The 17,642-nt window shown below is 47.9% G+C and overlaps 2 protein-coding genes across 4 annotated transcripts in view; one reads left to right on the top strand and one right to left on the bottom strand.

Annotated features, from left to right (window-relative positions):
• LOC119406956 (alpha-aminoadipic semialdehyde synthase, mitochondrial) overlaps nt 1-4,234 on the top strand; it is a 52,146-nt gene extending 47,912 nt beyond the window's left edge. Inside the window, exons 22-25 of the mRNA XM_037673768.2 lie at nt 107-195; nt 272-339; nt 997-1,105; nt 3,402-4,234. Coding sequence (XP_037529696.1) covers nt 107-195; nt 272-339; nt 997-1,105; nt 3,402-3,523 — 388 coding nt within the window. The 3' untranslated portion in view covers nt 3,524-4,234. The remainder of the gene's footprint in view (nt 1-106; nt 196-271; nt 340-996; nt 1,106-3,401) is intronic.
• Nucleotides 4,235-5,367: 1,133 nt separating this feature from the next.
• LOC119406955 (6-phosphofructo-2-kinase/fructose-2,6-bisphosphatase) overlaps nt 5,368-17,642 on the bottom strand; it is a 163,377-nt gene continuing 151,102 nt past the window's right edge. For 2 of the 3 annotated variants that reach the window (XM_037673758.2, XM_049419960.1), the window contains one exon: nt 10,910-16,123. In XM_037673758.2, the coding sequence (XP_037529686.1) occupies nt 16,076-16,123 (48 nt within the window). In that variant the 3' untranslated portion in view covers nt 10,910-16,075. Of the gene's footprint in view, nt 7,336-10,909; nt 16,124-17,642 lie in introns of those variants that run through there. The other variant, XM_037673757.2, reaches the window with a different exon arrangement.

Genomic DNA, 17,642 nt, shown 5'->3' with positions numbered 1-17,642 from the left:
GCAAACTTGTTAATAACGCGAAGGTTGCGAGGGTGTTCAACGTTTTAAAAGTACGCCACCACATTTTGTGGTGCCGCATTCTAAGTTAAACACAATTTGCTTCCAGTCTGGGCCTCCTCGACGACACACCGGTGGAGAAGAAAAACACGCCCCTGGACACACTCATCTTCCATCTGTCCAACAGGCTTGCATACGGTAAGTGTGTTTGCGATGGAACGTATTGAGAGTATGTCTCGGCGCGGGTGTTTTAAGGGTGTCTTGTCTGTTGCAGAACCTGGCGAGCGGGACTTGGTCATCATGAGGCACGACATTGGCATCCAGTGGCACGATGAAAAGAAGGCAAGTATCCCTGAGTTGCATCGCCATCGAAGAGAATGAGCACTTCTCGTAATACATCGGTGAACGCTAGAGTAGAGAGAACAATTCACGATAACGTTAAAACGCAAGTTAACGAGGACATATAGTTGCTTCCTCCACAATGTTACGGGTTATATCAATGTCTTGTTAATGTTCTTTGATTTCGCCAGCCACAAGCCATGGATGGCACTTCTATGTCTAGCCGTAATTCGAAGGTTGTGGGTTCAGATCCCATCGACGGAAAGGCTTATCTTTCGTCCACTTCAGTTCCTTTCCATTTAAGTTAAAATCGTTACACTACTGTTCAAAATTAAAATAATAATAATAGTAATAGTAATAATATACCTTATGATTTCCTCTGCTTAATTGTCTGTTGGTTTCATTAGTTGTGTCTGACAAAGAAACGAGCCCTTCGAATAATTCCCCTTGTAACCGTAGCATCGGGACTTCTCAGCACCCGCCCTCTCCATTATGCACGTGTTGTCTCTTGCTATTTTCCTCGCTTAATCACGCATCTGAGATGAGTGTGCTTCGGTTGGATTGCAAGATCATAGAATGTTGAGGTTACAGCCTTCTAGAACTTTATCTGTATTTATTGCACAAAGTTATGTCTACAACGTGAACTCGACTGCTGTGCAGGAAATGAGGCACGTCGACATGGTCACCTACGGCGACCCCAACGGCTACTCCGCAATGGCGAAGACTGTCGGCTACCCGGCCGCCATCGCTGCCAAAATGATCTTGCAGGGTAAGCATATTCAGTAGCAGTTGAAACAGCGTAAGACACGGGTGCGCTTGTCCGTGTCTTCTTCGCTCCTGTCTTCACACTTGCACCGTCAATTGTAGTTCAGCTATGCACCAATTAGCCCGACAGCAAACGTTACGGAACAGCGTGACAGACTGTGACGGGTCGCTGCTTCTGCTGTCCTAGCGATTTCAGCTATGTCGCTAACAAACTTCGCACTTGCACTTTTTCCGCTTGCGTTGTTACTACTCGTTCCAACTTTACGAGAATATAATCAAGACATGTCATTAATACGCAACCCATCGCCGACGAACGGAAAGCGCTCACATCGGAGCGCAACGATATACCCATCGCGCCCGCCCACTCGCCCGAGGCGTGCAGTACTTTGTGCTACCACGGCCGCGCTAGAATGCCAGCAGCGTTGCAGCGCTACTACATACGGATGCTGTGCATGACATGGCACGGCCACGTTCCACGCAGGCCACGGCTATGCACGACTACCCTCCCTCTCTTTCATAACGCCGTGTTCTGATAAGCTTGCTACAAGCGACGATCTTTTTTTTTCCTGTCTCGCGAAGTGCCGGCGCTGCGTTAACAAGGCTTGACTGCCAACTTGTACATTGTTGTAGAGTCAGTCAAAAGTTTAGGGATCACGAGAGACAAAAGCTTAAGATTCCCGCTGCTTTCCAGTTCTGAAATTCGCTAACGACATGTACCGGGCTGTTCGACCGAATACAGTCACAATGTTTTCTCAGACGTAGTGGTCTCTAACCCTTTGACGCAAACCGTACGCCGCGTGTTCACGAACACGCATGAAGGCAGACCTTATATCTGTGCGCTTCTACTGTGGCCATGCCTTTCGCACTAGTGAACTGTCGAGTGTTACGCTTATTCAAACAACGAAAACTGACGAAGCCGAACGACGCATGCGTTGAACACGTGTTTTGTGCGCGAGTCTTGCTATTCGCGATTCTTCATGAGTCACCTTGAAAGCGCAGTTCCAACTTCGGACTTGGTTGGTTTACGAGGTTTGTCCCAAAGTGACTCTGGCTATGATAGACGTACCCAGTAGTGGAAGCTTCTGATACTTTTGACCGCGTGGCGTTCTTCATCGCGCACTGGCATCGCTAAGTACGCGGGCCTCTAGCATTTCGCTTTTTATCGAAATGCGACCGCAGCGGCCGGGATCGAACCCGCGTCTTCCAAGTCTGCTAGCAGCCGAACACCGCAACTAAACTTCGGATTCTTGAGGCCCGTGTACTTAGATTTAGGTACACGTTAAAGAACCCCAGGTGGTCGAAATTTCCGGAGGCCTCCACTACGGCGTCTCTCATAATCATATCGTGGTTTTGGGACGTTAAACCCCAGATATCATATAAACTTCGGATTCTTCGACCACCGCGTTTCGCCGGCGATTCCGACTTGCTGAACAAATTCTAGAGCGTACGTTCTGAGATTTACATAGTTGACATGCTATGAAAAGAACCTATCGCTCAGGTGTTACAAGAAAAGTGTGCACCTTCCTTTCGCTGTTAAAAAAAAAAAGTGAGTCATCTTTATAGACAAAGGAACTCTAACTGCGTTTTCTTCAGACCTGCGCAGTACTAAGTAGACATTTCATTCACAAGCTCTACAGCTGTGATTGTGTGCAAATGCCGCAATTGCGGGACTTGACGGCGTCGCTGAATTCAACAATTTTCTAAACATTACCCGCTGTTATTGGGTAGCATATGTCAGCAAAAAATGGAGCTCACTCAGACTTACTCAAGAAATGTATTTTGCGCTTAGGACTCACTCGGACTGCAACTCGTCAAAACTTTCCTCAACCGGACTCATTCACACTCAAACTCACCAAAACATGAACCCCCCCCCCCCCCCTCCCCCGCCCCCCACCTTGCTCAGACTCGGACTCGCGGCCCCATCAGAGTCTGAGTAAGTAGTCGACTCATGAGTGAGTTTACGAACCTATATTGGGTAGGGTGTCACGCTGCTAAGCACTTAAGGTTCCCGGCCACGGCAGCAGCATTTCAATGGGAGCGAAATGCAACAAACACCCATGTGGTTAAGATTCAAGCCCGTTAAAGAAGCCCAATTGGTCAAAGTTAATCCGTAACCCCCAATTACGGCGTGCCTCATAATCATATCGTGGTGTGTGCACGTAAAACCCCTTAAATTATCGACTCCCTACTATTACCCCTGCATATTCAGGAACAGCGCAGGGAATAGTAATTGCATACCTGGGCATAGCGTTCCCGCGTATATAGTGCGCTGACCGCATACACGTGGTCCTTCCTTGCAGGGGAGATCCAGGGCAAAGGCATGGTGCTTCCGTTCGCCCAGGAGATCTACGGACCGATGCTCCAGCGGCTCAAGAACGAAGGCATTCGATGCTCGGAGACGACCACAAAGAACTACCCATAAGCGTGCGCAGGCAGCCGCACCGTTCCTCGCAGACTGACGGCGTTGGTTTAAGGTGGACTCGTGTGTGACGCGGCAAAATCGCCGAATCATTCCGCGGAGCGAGTCACGTGGCTCGGCGCTAAGGACACGATGACGCGGCGAAAAATGTGGCTCAACGGCGCTGGCCGTGCGTTAAGAAACTTCGCGAACGAGCTGCTGACCGCGGTGGTCCACGTTCAGCGCCTCGTGGATATAACTCGAAGCCTGCTTGCTCAGACGGTCGTGACGTCACCAGCCCGACGTGCCGGCGCTGTAACGCTTCTTTTTCGTGCGTGATGTGTGCTTTTCTTTACAGAGAGCGATATCGATAGTCACGCCGGCGCGTCCAGCTACGGCGGTGACGCGAGTGCCGGAGCAACCAGGCTTGAAGTTGTATCTAGGCGGCGTCCGCGGAATGAATCGGCAGTTCCGTTGTACGTCGAGTGAATGTGTGTATGCCTACGAGAAGCGTTTTGCGGCTTCAAGCTGTATAGTGCTGGCGTCGAGGCACGGAAAAAGCACGACTCGTATTGCGTCGGAAACTACACCCAGGCCCAGTACAGTCGTCGAAAACTGCATCAAAGCGTTAACGGGTCTTCCGCAGCCTTCACTGCCCTGCTTCCGTGTACATAAGACGTTTTGCCGCGCTTTTTGCGCCCGGCCAACGTTACCATGCTTTTTTTTTTTACCTTTTATGAAGAATCACTCAATAAAAAAATTCAGTGCCTAACAGCACAACGTTTATTGTCTAGCAGCCAAACCAACAACGCCAAGAAAAACTATCGAGTGTCTGTTTTACTGAGCAAGCACATATTGTTGTATACTTTGATCTGGAGGCACATACCGTACCACGGAATACTATTCAGACTGCTCCGTGTCGATCGGCGGTTTGGGCGTCGACCCATGTGGGGGGCTCTGACTTATTTCGAAATGGCCAATGAAAAGTGCTCGTATATAGTGCAGGGGGCACTCGCTTAGTTGAAGGACAGGCACAAGTGACCAATCAGGGAGGACCAACGCGGAATAGCATTCCGTGGTACGGTATACGCCCGCTGAAATCTGGCATTTATTACTTTATACTCGTACAGATTTGTCGCAGGTCTTATTGGTACACTTCGCGCGCGGGCTGATTTGGAGCAATGCCTATTCTCCGAGAACAGCTGAACCTTTGTCACCCAAAGATAATCGTCATCTGGCATCCTCGCGTTTCACTTGAAAACTCGGCCGCTAGCCACGTTCCTATCGCGAAGGCGCGCTGATAGCGCGCGCGTATTTAAAGGGGTACTGACACGAAACTTTCTGTTGTCGCTTTTTTGCGACGTATGATATGCCAAGCCCTCAAGAGCCTGGAAAATATACTGGTAATCGTGAGTTCGCCCTCAAAAATTAAGACATGTTTTTAAAAAACTAGCGTGCTTCAACTGTCGAGCTGTGACACTTGATAGTTCGCGCTCATCTTCTGTTTGTTCGTTTAGCGGCGTCCCTTCAGCTCGAGTGACTTTCGTACGCTCGGTAACATGAGCGCGGACATCACGGTGAAAGCGTGAAACATTCCTCTTCCCCTCACCGCGAGAAAACCGCGCGAGCAGACAACGGAAGGGCAATGTTCTGGCTGCGCAAATATAAGAAGCGAGCGAGCTCGACGACGACTTTTAAATGCGCCCGTCGTGCTGCTAGCGCCATCTCGCTGGTAATGAAGAAACGCTTATTATCGCCTGCCGTCTCTGAGTCCGTCCAGCGGTAAAGGGTATGTATATAACGCTCGCCGTTAGCTACGTGGAGGATCTGCGTTTCGTGGCGTAGTGGATAGCGCCACTCGCTGCGGAGCAAGAGGTCCCTGGTTCGATTCCGCGCTTCGGAAGCATTTTTCTGAATTATTTTTCTTTGGGGCTTTTATATATATGTACATACTTATACATATACGGTGCATGACGGCGACGGGGACGGACATTTTCCAGCCGAGACTGTCCATATAATTGCTATCGCAATAAAAGCTAGTTTCGGTTCCTACTGTACCCCGACGTCACGGCACGGTATGAGCTTCATGTCACGTGCTTACGCAATGTGTCGTTTCCACGGCCGCTCCGCTCCGTGGCTTCGTTGACGACGCACAAGAGGCCTTTTTGAATGTTTTGGTACCTGACGTCACCACAGCTGGTGCGAGAAGTCACCAGAATTTATACTGTAGCCTGACGTCACGCTAGTGTTGATGTAAGTAGGTGCGCAATGCGGAAGTTTAATTTGATGTCAAAATAAAATGTTCTGTCAGCATTTGCCGAGCTTCACAATTGGTCACAGCCGTCTCCGTATACAGGCGATCTGTGTGGCGGAATAAAATCGGCTTCGAAAACTTGTGTCAGTACCCCTTTAAGCAAGGAAAATCACGCAGGATAAGCGGCAACTACTGTTTTGGGACGAAGAGATATTCCAAACAATGCAAGCTGTTGTTATAACATGAACTCAACAGCTAGGCTACATCTACAACAGTTCAACGTCATAAATCACTTTCTGGGCACTTGAGATCAACTTACAGCGCTCTATATAGGCGCGCGGAGCAACATGCGAGTTGATAGTAAAGTCAACGGGATCAAAATAGTCCAAACAGTTCAGAAGCAGGTTATTTTAACATCCACACAATACGACAGGGCAGGTATCGAGTCAACGAGCATTACATAATTCGTTGCGTGTGTTCGTGTCAGAGTATCCCGCATTTTAACGTTCCCGTTCACATAGGCGACGAAGAAACTACGCATTTTGCCGTGACGTCACAGCATGGAGGCGTCACGACGAAACGTGACCACGTGACATCCGGCATAATTGCAACCGGGACTTTCCGGTACTACGCAAGTTCAATTTATAATTCATTGAGGAAAAAATATATTCTATTCAGTGCGTCGCATTATTGCCGTACGTGGGATTCACGGCCATACCGCGCGTGCATGATTTCTTTTTTTACAACTGAACGAAGACTCCCTAGTTGAGGATATGGGCCTACTGACCCGCTCGCTCTTCTTATGCAGCCTTCACTTCGTGGAAACATGAGCGGCATAAGCGATGCTAACTACTCACGACGCGTTTCGTTAGATATAGGTTTAGTGCAGGGGCCCAAAAGGGCTTACGTACACAAGCCCTTGCGTTCCTTCGTATTCTCCTTGGGTGCGGCTGGGAACTCGAAGCGTGCGTACGCAAGCCGCTTGTTGTTCCCGGCACTAAAACTCTCGATTAGACAGTTTTAATGAGGCGAAAACGCTCTTGCGTTCCTTTGTACTTTCAGCCGCACCCAAGGAGACTCTCAATTCTTTAAACTCTCCACTTCGCTTACGACAGCGCCCTCGTCCATACTTCGATTGCACGCGTAGTGCACGGCGGCATCTACAGGTTATCTTTGCACGTTCGCGTACATTCCAAAGCACAGTCCACGTTTCAAGCCGCGTTAAGCAGAAACTATTTGTTAGCTCATCGTACTACATCTGTCTATACACTGAACACAGCGGGAAAGTGTGTGGGTTTGATGGAGTAGGTTGTATCGGCCTCGAAGTCGTTACGATCTTCGGTGAACAGAATGGCCTGAGAATGGTTATGGTAGTTGCGCAGTGCATGTAAAACGCACAGCTCTAGTCTCTAGTTTTTGTTTTTTTTTTCCTTCCTCCATTGTAGTAGTCTGTGGTGAGCAGCAGCGAGTGGTGCTTTGAAGACATATCCGCGGTGCCGTCGGCAACAGCGCCGCCCCTCGTTCACAAGTGCGGCGGTACCGTGTGGAGGGCGTCGTCTGTGCTTCGTCCTGGATCGCAGTTCTGGGTTGGGGGAGGAGGAATGAGAGAGAGAAAAGAGGGAAGGGAGGAGACGGCACACAAACACTGCTGTCAGGGAGACACGCACAAACGAACACATGCGCGGTATGGAGCACACAGGTGACGCAACAAGGAGGGTACATCACATTAAAACATGTTCTGCCACGGCACGTGGCAGCCAAATTCAGGCACAAAAGCGTTCGTGTATGCACTTGGATTCGCTATCCGCTGCCTTCGCCGTGAAAACTTCTAAAAGCCTCATGTTTTCTATTTCCTTCGAGAAGAGAGGCAAATGATTCAATCTACAGTGTCTTCCATCACTAATATGCTACATAACCAAATGAATTCAACGGATAATTGGGCCAAGAAATGAAAGCATAGATGTCATTAATTGCTGTAACTGTAGTGTAGTAATTATGACGTAAATTGTAACGAATTAAAGTGTTCGAGAAATCACCCTTTACACCGGTGGGATCCGAACCAACAACCTTCGATGGTTGTTGGTTCGGATAGCACCGACGTAACCCAAAATTATGAGTTCAGTCTCCCTTAGACGACAAGAACCCGCTCTTCGCAGCAACGCTTAAGTTACTCCGTTTCAGCTTGTGGTGGAAAAAATGTGTTGAGAATTTAGACCGCTATACTGACTGCACCCTTTCCGCAGCGTTTCATTCGAGTAAGGCCTGTGGAGCAGGCGTTCACTATCGGACATTTGACCATGGCGCGCACCGTGAACAGTACAAGCGCCCCAATACGAAGTGTGCATAGAATACGAACAATCCGTTAAGTAGAAGATAAACGTAGGTATTGGTACGGTGACTCGGCACCACTCAAGTGTTCGTTCCGTTATGGTACAGTTAAGTAAAAACAAGGGCTGCCAACTTTTTTGTGCGAGATACAGACAGCGTATCGTAAAACCAGCGTTTCAGCAATGGCCATTGTATCGTTTAGGCCGATACGTGGCTATAGATAATGTAGGTAATGATGTAACCGCTTTTTTTTTTTTCAAAGTACAATCGCGGAAACTCTCGCATTATAGACAGAAATTTATCTTTGTAGAATGCAATTGACAGCCTCGCCTGTAGGGAAGGCTTTCATGACTGATATTCCTAACCTCTATGCTGGAGCGTCGCAAAATAGAACAGCAACTAACTAAAAATTCGGACAGCACATGAGGGTTCAGGTTGATTTAAAATACTCACAACACACCGATATTTTTTTAAACATTTCAAGTAAACACGCGCGGCGGGTTCAGAATGCCGCCATGATCAGCAGTGTTAAATGCAGCAGCGCTATGAGCCGCGGGCGCACCAAAAATTCCAACAATCTCCTGCTGCTCTCCGGGCCTTTCGGTATCCCCAGCGTTGTCGTGACGTCACCATGCGCATCTAGTCATGTCAGCAACAAGAAGAAACCCCTTTGTCTGCTCGCAGGTACGCGCGCTCGCTGCTCTCCTCCTTTCTCGGCGAGGAGGAGCACTCGGCCACGTGCGAGCGTAGCGAAGAAAAGAGCGAAACGAGCGAGAGGCATCTTTGGTTCATCAAAGACGTGTAACTTCGCTATTACCGTACCATTCCGAAAAATTCTCGCAGTTACGTGTTCGTTGCAGACTCGTGCGCAACTGCAACACAACAACTAAATTTCGATCTCTGGATGGTTTAGGGGCCCCTCAAGCCACACTTTTGTTGAAGACGCAGGCTCAACACCGCAATGTTCTGAGTGGGCATTGTTCGAAGTTTCTTTATTCAGGGTGACGTCCTCAACAGAATCAAGTCGGGGTGAGGCAATTCCTAATGGAGCTGCTGCCAATTCTGGTACAAACATACGCGCGCCATTTGCACACGCATGTTTGTATGGCGTGCCAACCGTGTGCCAGTCGATGCACTGTAACTACAGATTCATCCCGGCCGCAGCGGTCGCATTTCGATGGAGGTGACATGCTAAGGGCCCGTACTGTGCGATGTCAGTGCACGTTAAAGAACACCAGGTGGTTGAAATTTCCGGACCCTCATATCATGGTTTTGGGACGTAAAACCCCAGATTATTATTATTATTATTATTATTATTATTATTATTATTATTATTATTATTATTATTATTATTATTATTATTATTATTATTAAACTATAGATTAGCACATGGCTGACAGTTACGATAAAGAACTGCGCAAAGCATTCAGGGTATATGTGGTTACCGGCAAAGTATATCCGTGCGCCGGGTAGGTTTGTGCGTGCGTCCGGCTTCACAGGTACCCCCGACCCGTGGCTGTATTTAGCGAATGACGTCAGGGTGGCGGAGTAGACCTTCGCAAAGCTGCCGCTGCTTTTGAACCTAAGGTAAAACGGAGTACAGAAGGCGCAGCGTGAGCATGACCGACCATGGCCCTTTCTCGCGCAGCGGTAAAATCTCCAAATTTCGAGTGGCGTTGTGTTATTCCTATAGATCTAAAACACCTGTCGCGTTTTAATGCGCTAGCATTCTAGCGCTACTTCCCTCGGAAAACTGTATGTCCATAAGCTTAAGAGTTACGGTCCATAGGAATACACGGGGTCTTATGCATATGCCAATGCAGTGTTAATGAACACAATAGTATACAGTAGAGATGCTGCAGTAAGCTAGCCCACTATAGTCGGCGCGTAAGGAAAGTAGAACAGTACCGCTGCCGCAACAAGTAACAATACCACAAAAGCTTGTGGTTAAATTACGGCTGTTGTCTGTTGGTGCCTGTTACTTGATGGCTAGTGTTGGCTAAATTAACGACTAATATCGGACAGCGTTGGCTCGTGACGAGAAGTCTTAGTTATATCGCGATCATTCTTGTTTTCTTGGGTATGAAACTTGACGCCCCACACAGCTCTGCTCACACAACGCAGCGTCTAGCACACATGCCAACACGGCGCTGCAGTTTCTCACTGCTGTACTGCCTATACAATAGTTAAAGTCCTACGAAGCTTATTTTTGCATATGGTTGTCATCCTGACACGGGCCTTTTATCGTCAATTCTTGGCACTCGTCAAAGTGACGGATTTCCAGGATTTCCAGGACCCCCTTACACTCTAAGAAAAAAAAAGAAAGAGCATGTGTGACTCCTTTCGGTGAGTTTTGACTTGCCACGTACGACTCTCTTTAAAGAGACACGTGCACTCCCTTGTGGGTCACACAAGAGTGTAAAAAAAAAAAAAGACAGAAAAACCACCATCCCTCCTTAATACGTGCGCAGACAGATAGCGTGATCCAGAGCAGACACAATCTAGGCCGTGTCAGCACAACTTGCCTTATATGACTTTTGTATTCTTAGGTATTATTGTCTTGCATGACAGTATTCCAGTGCTCACAACTGTGTTCCCCAAACAGCTAGGTCTTCACTTTTGAGACGAGATGTCCATATACACCATCACCTGCCAGTTTTAGTTCCCGAAGTCGTCTATACTTTCCTCGAACACTTATGGATACACGTGCGACCACTACAAATCGTCGCTTTCGAGAACAATACTGGCTTTTCTGTTTCGAAGATTTACTGTGTCTAGATCAGCGAATATGAAGCCAAGGGAGTGACGTGAGCGCAGAGCCGTTTGTAGATTCCGTAAAACGTCTTTATTTGGTCAGGATTTTACAGCGGGAGTAATAGCGGTGATAATTAATTATATGAACAAATACTTGTTAGTGCAGTGTCCAGGAAATATACACGTGTGTACAAGGAGATCCAAAATATACTCAAGAACTATCACGCATGTGTATAATGAATGATACGTATACATATATAAGCACAACAAGAACAAAGTCTAGGCTGTCTGCACGGTGAAGGGAGACCAAGCATCTTTGACCAATGCGGGAAAGGCGACCCCCTTTTGACTCAGGCAAGCCACAAGTGACAGCAATATCTATACATCGTCTCATACATAGCAGATAACGCTGCGGTAGCTGAGAAAGTAGCACGGCATGTCATCGAATCAGCGATAGGTGAGCGATATTGGGTGAGTTTGTGTAGACAAGTTTTCATGATGTGAATGCAAAGCACCGAATTGCTTTGCGAAGCCAAAAGTCGCAGAAGTATACCTTTATGCTTCTCGCAATGCGATTGTTTGATCTCCGATGCTCTCTACAGACTCACTTCATAACTTGTGAACGTGAGGTTGTACCGAATCATGCATAATGCGTGCACTCTCTTGCTTGCAGTGCTTGAACAGAGCGAATTATGGCAACAGAAACGTATCACTCCCCGTATCAAGTAAAATATATCGCAGAAACGCACCAGTTCCTTCATTCTTGGTGAATTCGCTCAGATCAGCGATGCCTTCGAAGTGATCAATACGTGATAACTCGCGATATAAAAATATCAGACTTAAGTACAACACTGATAAAGGGAGGAATTGCCATCCATGAGTGCGCAGCCCGAAGCTTCCCGCTTGGCGAGAAATTCGTCCTAGTCTGCCATTCGAATGCGGGACCAACGCCTTTCCGGGCTGTCGCTCTATCACTTAAGCTAGTCACGAGGCTAGCGGATTGCGAGGCGAGGGCGAATTAATCGCAATTCGACACAGGAACACTGCATATGACACATGAATTTTGCGAAGGGCATGCGGGTTTCTGCAGCACTGATGTACATGATGCATTGCAATACATTTCGTTGGTTTTTCTTTCTTTTTTTTTGTGACAAAGAACAATATTTTGGTCGCGAATGCGAGCAGCGAGAGAGAATTCTCTAGCGTCCATAGCGTTGCCTGCTAAGCATGAAACTAAGCATAGTGTGCACCGACAGAAGAAATCCGCACGTTTTCACGCGCCGCAGTCTCGATCGATCACGCGATTGCCCAAATGGGCGCGTTCACCAATCATGTTATTAGCGCACCGAGTGGTTCGGGCCAGCAGGCAGGATGTCCGTCTTGGAGTTTGACGTTACGCTCAACGTAACGCTGCGTGACGATCAATTTGGAATACGCCCTCACGCCTTCGCTCCTGTCGCGGTTAACGCAATCGCTCAAACGACTGAGTGCACCAATAACCAGCATGTATAAGTCAGGTCTACTGCCCATCCCTTACAGCGTTCCTATCACAAAAGTCATGAACGTTTTTGTAGACAGCCCTAAAGTTTCGGAATCACGCTAATCGGATTCCTTCGGTCGGTGCACAAAAGTAAATCCACGGTCATCACGGATCACTGCACACCACACAGTAGAAACTGCAAACATTGCGTGCGGCGGTGCAAGGAAACACTTGAATAACGTACTGCGATCCCGTGGCATCATCTTTAGTCATCACAGTGTCACAGTCACTAGAGCCACACTAGCCGAGCGCTCGTACGGCTCGCTTCGTCCAGATGCTCAGCGCGACGAGCGCATGCGCAAAAACATCTAAGCGGTGCTGCCGTCGTTCAACCCAGCTTCGCGTCTTCTGGGAAGTCCCATTCTCGGCCTAACGCTTCTTTAATAATGTATTATAGTCGCCTACAACTTAAGAAAAAATGTCAGCTCCGCCCACAACAATCGTTCTCCCTCCCAGGGAGAATTTGCATAAATGCTCCATCCAATAGCGCTTGCTCATTTTCGTGACGTCAAGCCCTTCTCGAGAATTTCAGATAGTTTACTTCGCCATACAGACACACGTTTGCGTCCATGGCTGTAGGTCGGAAACTTGAACGTCCTGGTAAATTTCGTCAGGTATTCTGACATCGCTGCACAGCCAAAAGTAATGCTTCAGGCACTAACGGCACACCTTTGTCTCTCAATATGCAAAGCAGTTACATTAGCCGAGAAAAAGTGCATACGGTTCGATCGGAAGCCAGCTAGTACGACTGTATTTCACAGGTGGAGGGCAGGCGCGCCGTGATCCTGTGGGCGAAGATGAAGCTTTTTCGTAGGTTGTAACCGAGTATAAGCGTAAGATTACAAATATGTAATGAGCGCTTCGCTTGGTATAAGCGTGACAAAAGCCTGCGAAGCGAGCCGTAAAGCCACTCGGCGCTCTAGCATGGGCCTTCGTCACACACGTCCAACTCGCGAAGCTGCACAGAAATATCACCAACGTGGCAAAGCACATACCGCGTATAATACGGTTCACAAGCGTAAGAACACGCGGCGCACTTACAGGAAGGATCGTGCGCTATACTTTAAACCTATACACACAAGCCATATACAAGAACCTGTACACGTGCGCTACTGGCACAGCCTCCACGAAACGCACAACCCTGTCAATATCTCCTACCTCCGCCTGCGTAACCGCTAAGCTCGGGAAGCGCAGAATACGTTTCATGCCTCCGAGGTTTCCAAGTCAATCGCCTCATTTGCGCCCCAGTAAAGCTAAATGCATGCAGTGGTCAGTATCACACGCAAGTTTGGACCGTCTTACTGGGCGCACTTGCAATTGTCTCCTAGGCCAACGTGTACGCACATGAGCGAGCTCGAGACCGAATCCCAAAGGCAAGCAGAATAAGTTTTAGCCCAGCGAACAAATAAGCTTGAACAGCACGGGAGCAGCGGCGACATTACGTGACGCAGCCATGTATTACGATAGTGTCTCAATGCCTCTGTTCGAGAAAAAAAAAGATGGCATAATTTCGATTGCAGTAGGGTACGAATTTGGGCTGGTTGGTGCATGACTTCAAGCGCCGCGTTTGTGCCCTTTCTTTGTCCCGTCTCGTAGCGCTGTTTTCTACTTGAAATAATTTCGATGACTGCTCCCCTAGTGATTAGATTACGCATGCAGATAAATGGGACATAGTGGCTCGATTATAGCAGGAGTGTAACATCGCGAGATATTGCAACGTGCGCTGCTCATCTAAGGCCATGTGATAAACTTAGTACGGCTTGTTTTTTTTAATGGCACGAGCACCGAGCGACAATATTTCTCTTCCAAGCATATCCGGTGAAGCCCTTACTTCCAGTTTTTAGAATCTTGATAAAGAGGCCTCTAAAGAATAGAAATAGATGGTTCTGTGTCAATTTAAAGGGGCCCTGCAACACTTTTTCAGCATGGTCAGAAAACGCTGCCGATCGGTAGTCGAGGCTCCTGAGAACACGCAGCCAAACATTATAGCGCAGCACGTGGCCTCAAAGTCAGCTATAAATCGCTCCCTATTCTCGCTACAAATGATGCCACATGCCCAAATGATCGCGCCATATACCTAAACTTCAGGCCATTGACGATTTGAGCATCGCGAGCTCCATAGTTACTGCAACCGCCGCGGGAGGCCGCCACGTGCCCGCGCGCGCACTAGCGATCACGCCGAAAGCGGGCCGCGTGTTCGAAGAAAAAAAAGGAAAAGTGTTCAAGGCAATGAGGCGCGCGTGACGTAACATATTTCCTTCGTGCCATCCCTCCCTGCTTAGCTTCTAGCGCGCTCGTCAGGACGAGAGAAAGAAAACTACAGCGTGCGACAGACCGATCCTAAAAATTTTTGCGGCGGTCGGTTCGTGAGGCAAAAAACTTCTTTAATAAAGCCATTCGATTGTTACTTGGAAAGGTGTTGCAGGGCTCCTTTAAGAGTTATGTCGGCTACATATGATATTCGTCGCATAATGTTACTTAGGATAATGATAATTTAACAGTCAAGATCATTTATGAAAGTAATTTGATAGAGTTCAGTGAAAGAGTGTAGGCAGCTGGGATCGTTGCGCCACCTGGCGGAGCAGATCTCAACTACGCGCTTCTTTCTACGTGGCCTCCGAGATCCGCTTCGGCAGCGCGCGAAACAGAAGTTTAACCCAAGGAATACACAAGGGCACAAGAACTCCACCGTGTGAGTGCCACTACCAGAGACCTAAGTAAAGGATTAGCTCACCTCCACATCTCTTCTATGCTAGTACGCCTCCGTCATTTGCAACCCGTAGTTTGCATAACGAGCGTCAAAGCATCACACTTGTTTTTCGCCCACAGGTGCCCTGATTGTTGGTTCAGCTGTTATGTGCTTCCAGGGACAAAAGTCTCACGACACGGGCTCCACGACAAGTGCCCAATTTTTGCCCTGTTAATACGCGATCATTCTAATTAAATGGGTAAATGTGTGCGTCCCCATAACTACTACAAGCTGAAACTTCTAAATAGGGGGTACGTTCTCAGCACAAGCGAGAGTTCATTTTATTTCGCAAATCTCGTGTTCTGGACACGTTTGCACCTGGTGGTACACCTGAGAAGCATAAATCGTATTCTGCATTACCGAAACGCTGCTTGGAACGGAACACTTCCCTAGTTTCCTACAGGCAACTGTCAAAAAGCTGCACAAACTCTGCATAACAGGAACTGCTGTCAAATGCGCACATGCGGGAACCACTCCGGACGGGATCCCACAGTCATATCACAAATCGACCTCCCGAGTGCCTCAAACGAAGCACGTTGCGTTGAACACCGCAATTGCGCACCACGACCTGTTTATCACATATTCCACAGGATCACAGCCGCACCTCAAGAGACAAAACAGAACAAAAGCAACAGACAACATTGCGGTGCATTGTGGGTAGGGCAAAGGGAGATGCCACCACGTCGATTCAGTCACTCCAGCGAATCCACCTCATCCGCGTATCTTCCAACAACGATACCGAGGCTCAAGACATTTCGCCAACAGGGATGTCTTCAGGAACAATCACATATGCACAACAGAGGGTCCATCGCAGGGTGCATTTGTTTCGCCTTTGTATGGGTGGCCGAAAGGTTCTCTACGTAACGCCAGGCCGATTATGTTGTCCATCTCGACACGGGGATCATCGGAAGAGGAGAGGACGGAAGCCTATAAGATGCAGTAAAGGGGGGGTCACTCGTCGTTCTTAGACTTGAACTTGTCCTCCAATGTTCCTGGAATCTGAAAGACAATTTTTTTTCTCCTTGAAGATGTTTCCTTGCACGTATAATGAGGAATAAACCACATGACGTGGATTTTCAGGGGGGAAAACTTGCATTAACCTGTTCCGCTTCAGCAAACGTGGGATCGACAGTGTTCAGAGGAGGGTATACAGTACCCGTGAATGACTGCAAAACTGCGATGATGATGTGTGCAGGGTGATGCAATGGCACTGCAGTCAAACGCATGGACTGCAGGAACGTACGTCCACAAAATATTTACACTGCTACACATCGGAGCGATTACCTTCCAACGCATTTGCAGAAGGGGTTGAAACATAAATGACTTAACATGCATGACAAACTGAAAACGGGAACAGAAAGGAGAGAAGTTTGAAGTAAAGGCCAGCAACAAAAAGCGAAAGACATGAAAAATACCTTGATACTGCACTGTTTGTAGCTGATACGTTCGCAGAAGTTTTATAAGTGTCATTGTGAGCCCTCAGTGGTTGGTGGAACCAACTTGGTGGTCCTGCTTGTTTCTTTCCCAGTCCTCGTTTTTCGCGCTGGTGGAACCACTTTGCGGAGTGCCGTGAATAGGACATAATGGCGCTGGCGGAAACAAGTAATGGCACTCGGAATTTCTCATCATGGCTTACGTACAACACGATCCCAATAAAGCCCTAATGTTAAAAAAAAAAGTTGGGAAGTGCCTGGTCAACTGGAGGAAGTGCTGACGCGGCATACTGTTGAAAGATGTAAGCCCCCGTATGAAACTGTCGTGATCACACCAGCCTCACGAAGATAAATAGCGAGCGGGCTGTGTTGATACAGGGGAAAAGGGAGAGGAGGGTTGAGTAGGACAACTTCATTCCTATAGTTCTTATTATAAAACTTCCACCTGTTGAAGTGCAGCATCAACTATCTGGTCAATTTTCTGATAAGAGGTGTCAGTAAACATCAGTGCCCGTCACATCGGCACTGCCCGCTAGGGTTACACGTTAAATCCTTGAAATAATTGCCCCACAGACTGACCACAACTTGGTCACACTACTTTTGACAGCTCAGCACACTATGCTTATCAGGAGCCACACCCACGATCATGTGGCACGCCCTGGTATTTAACAGTACGCTATGACAGGTTACCATCTAAAGAGGCACGCTGTATGACAACGGCGTTATGCAATACCGTTCAGTCACCCTCCCCTGTATCAATCCCGCTTATTCTCTATCTACAAACTTCCATTCACAAGTTTGTCCAAAGTCCAAGCTACCTTCCCTACCATTATTTATTCCAGAACGAACAGAACACAACCAGTCATCTGCTGTTGCGCGTGTTATGCCTAAATCAAGTTCCTTAGTTTACCATATAATGCACGTCACTCATCTCTTTCGAGTACTCCGCTGCATTTTTCCTACTTCCTTTCAGAATATGCCAATATTAAGTTCCAGGGCAAGAGCTGTGAGAATACATTGATGGACACCTCTGCCCAGCTACGTTCGCGAGTGCATTACTTCGAAGTATCAGCTAAATGTACATG

This window comes from Rhipicephalus sanguineus, chromosome 10, assembly GCF_013339695.2.
Source record: "Rhipicephalus sanguineus isolate Rsan-2018 chromosome 10, BIME_Rsan_1.4, whole genome shotgun sequence".
Lineage (NCBI taxonomy): Eukaryota > Metazoa > Arthropoda > Arachnida > Ixodida > Ixodidae > Rhipicephalus > Rhipicephalus sanguineus.
The sequence above is the reverse complement of the archived record's forward strand: the minus strand, read 5'-3'. Positions and strand labels throughout refer to the sequence as shown.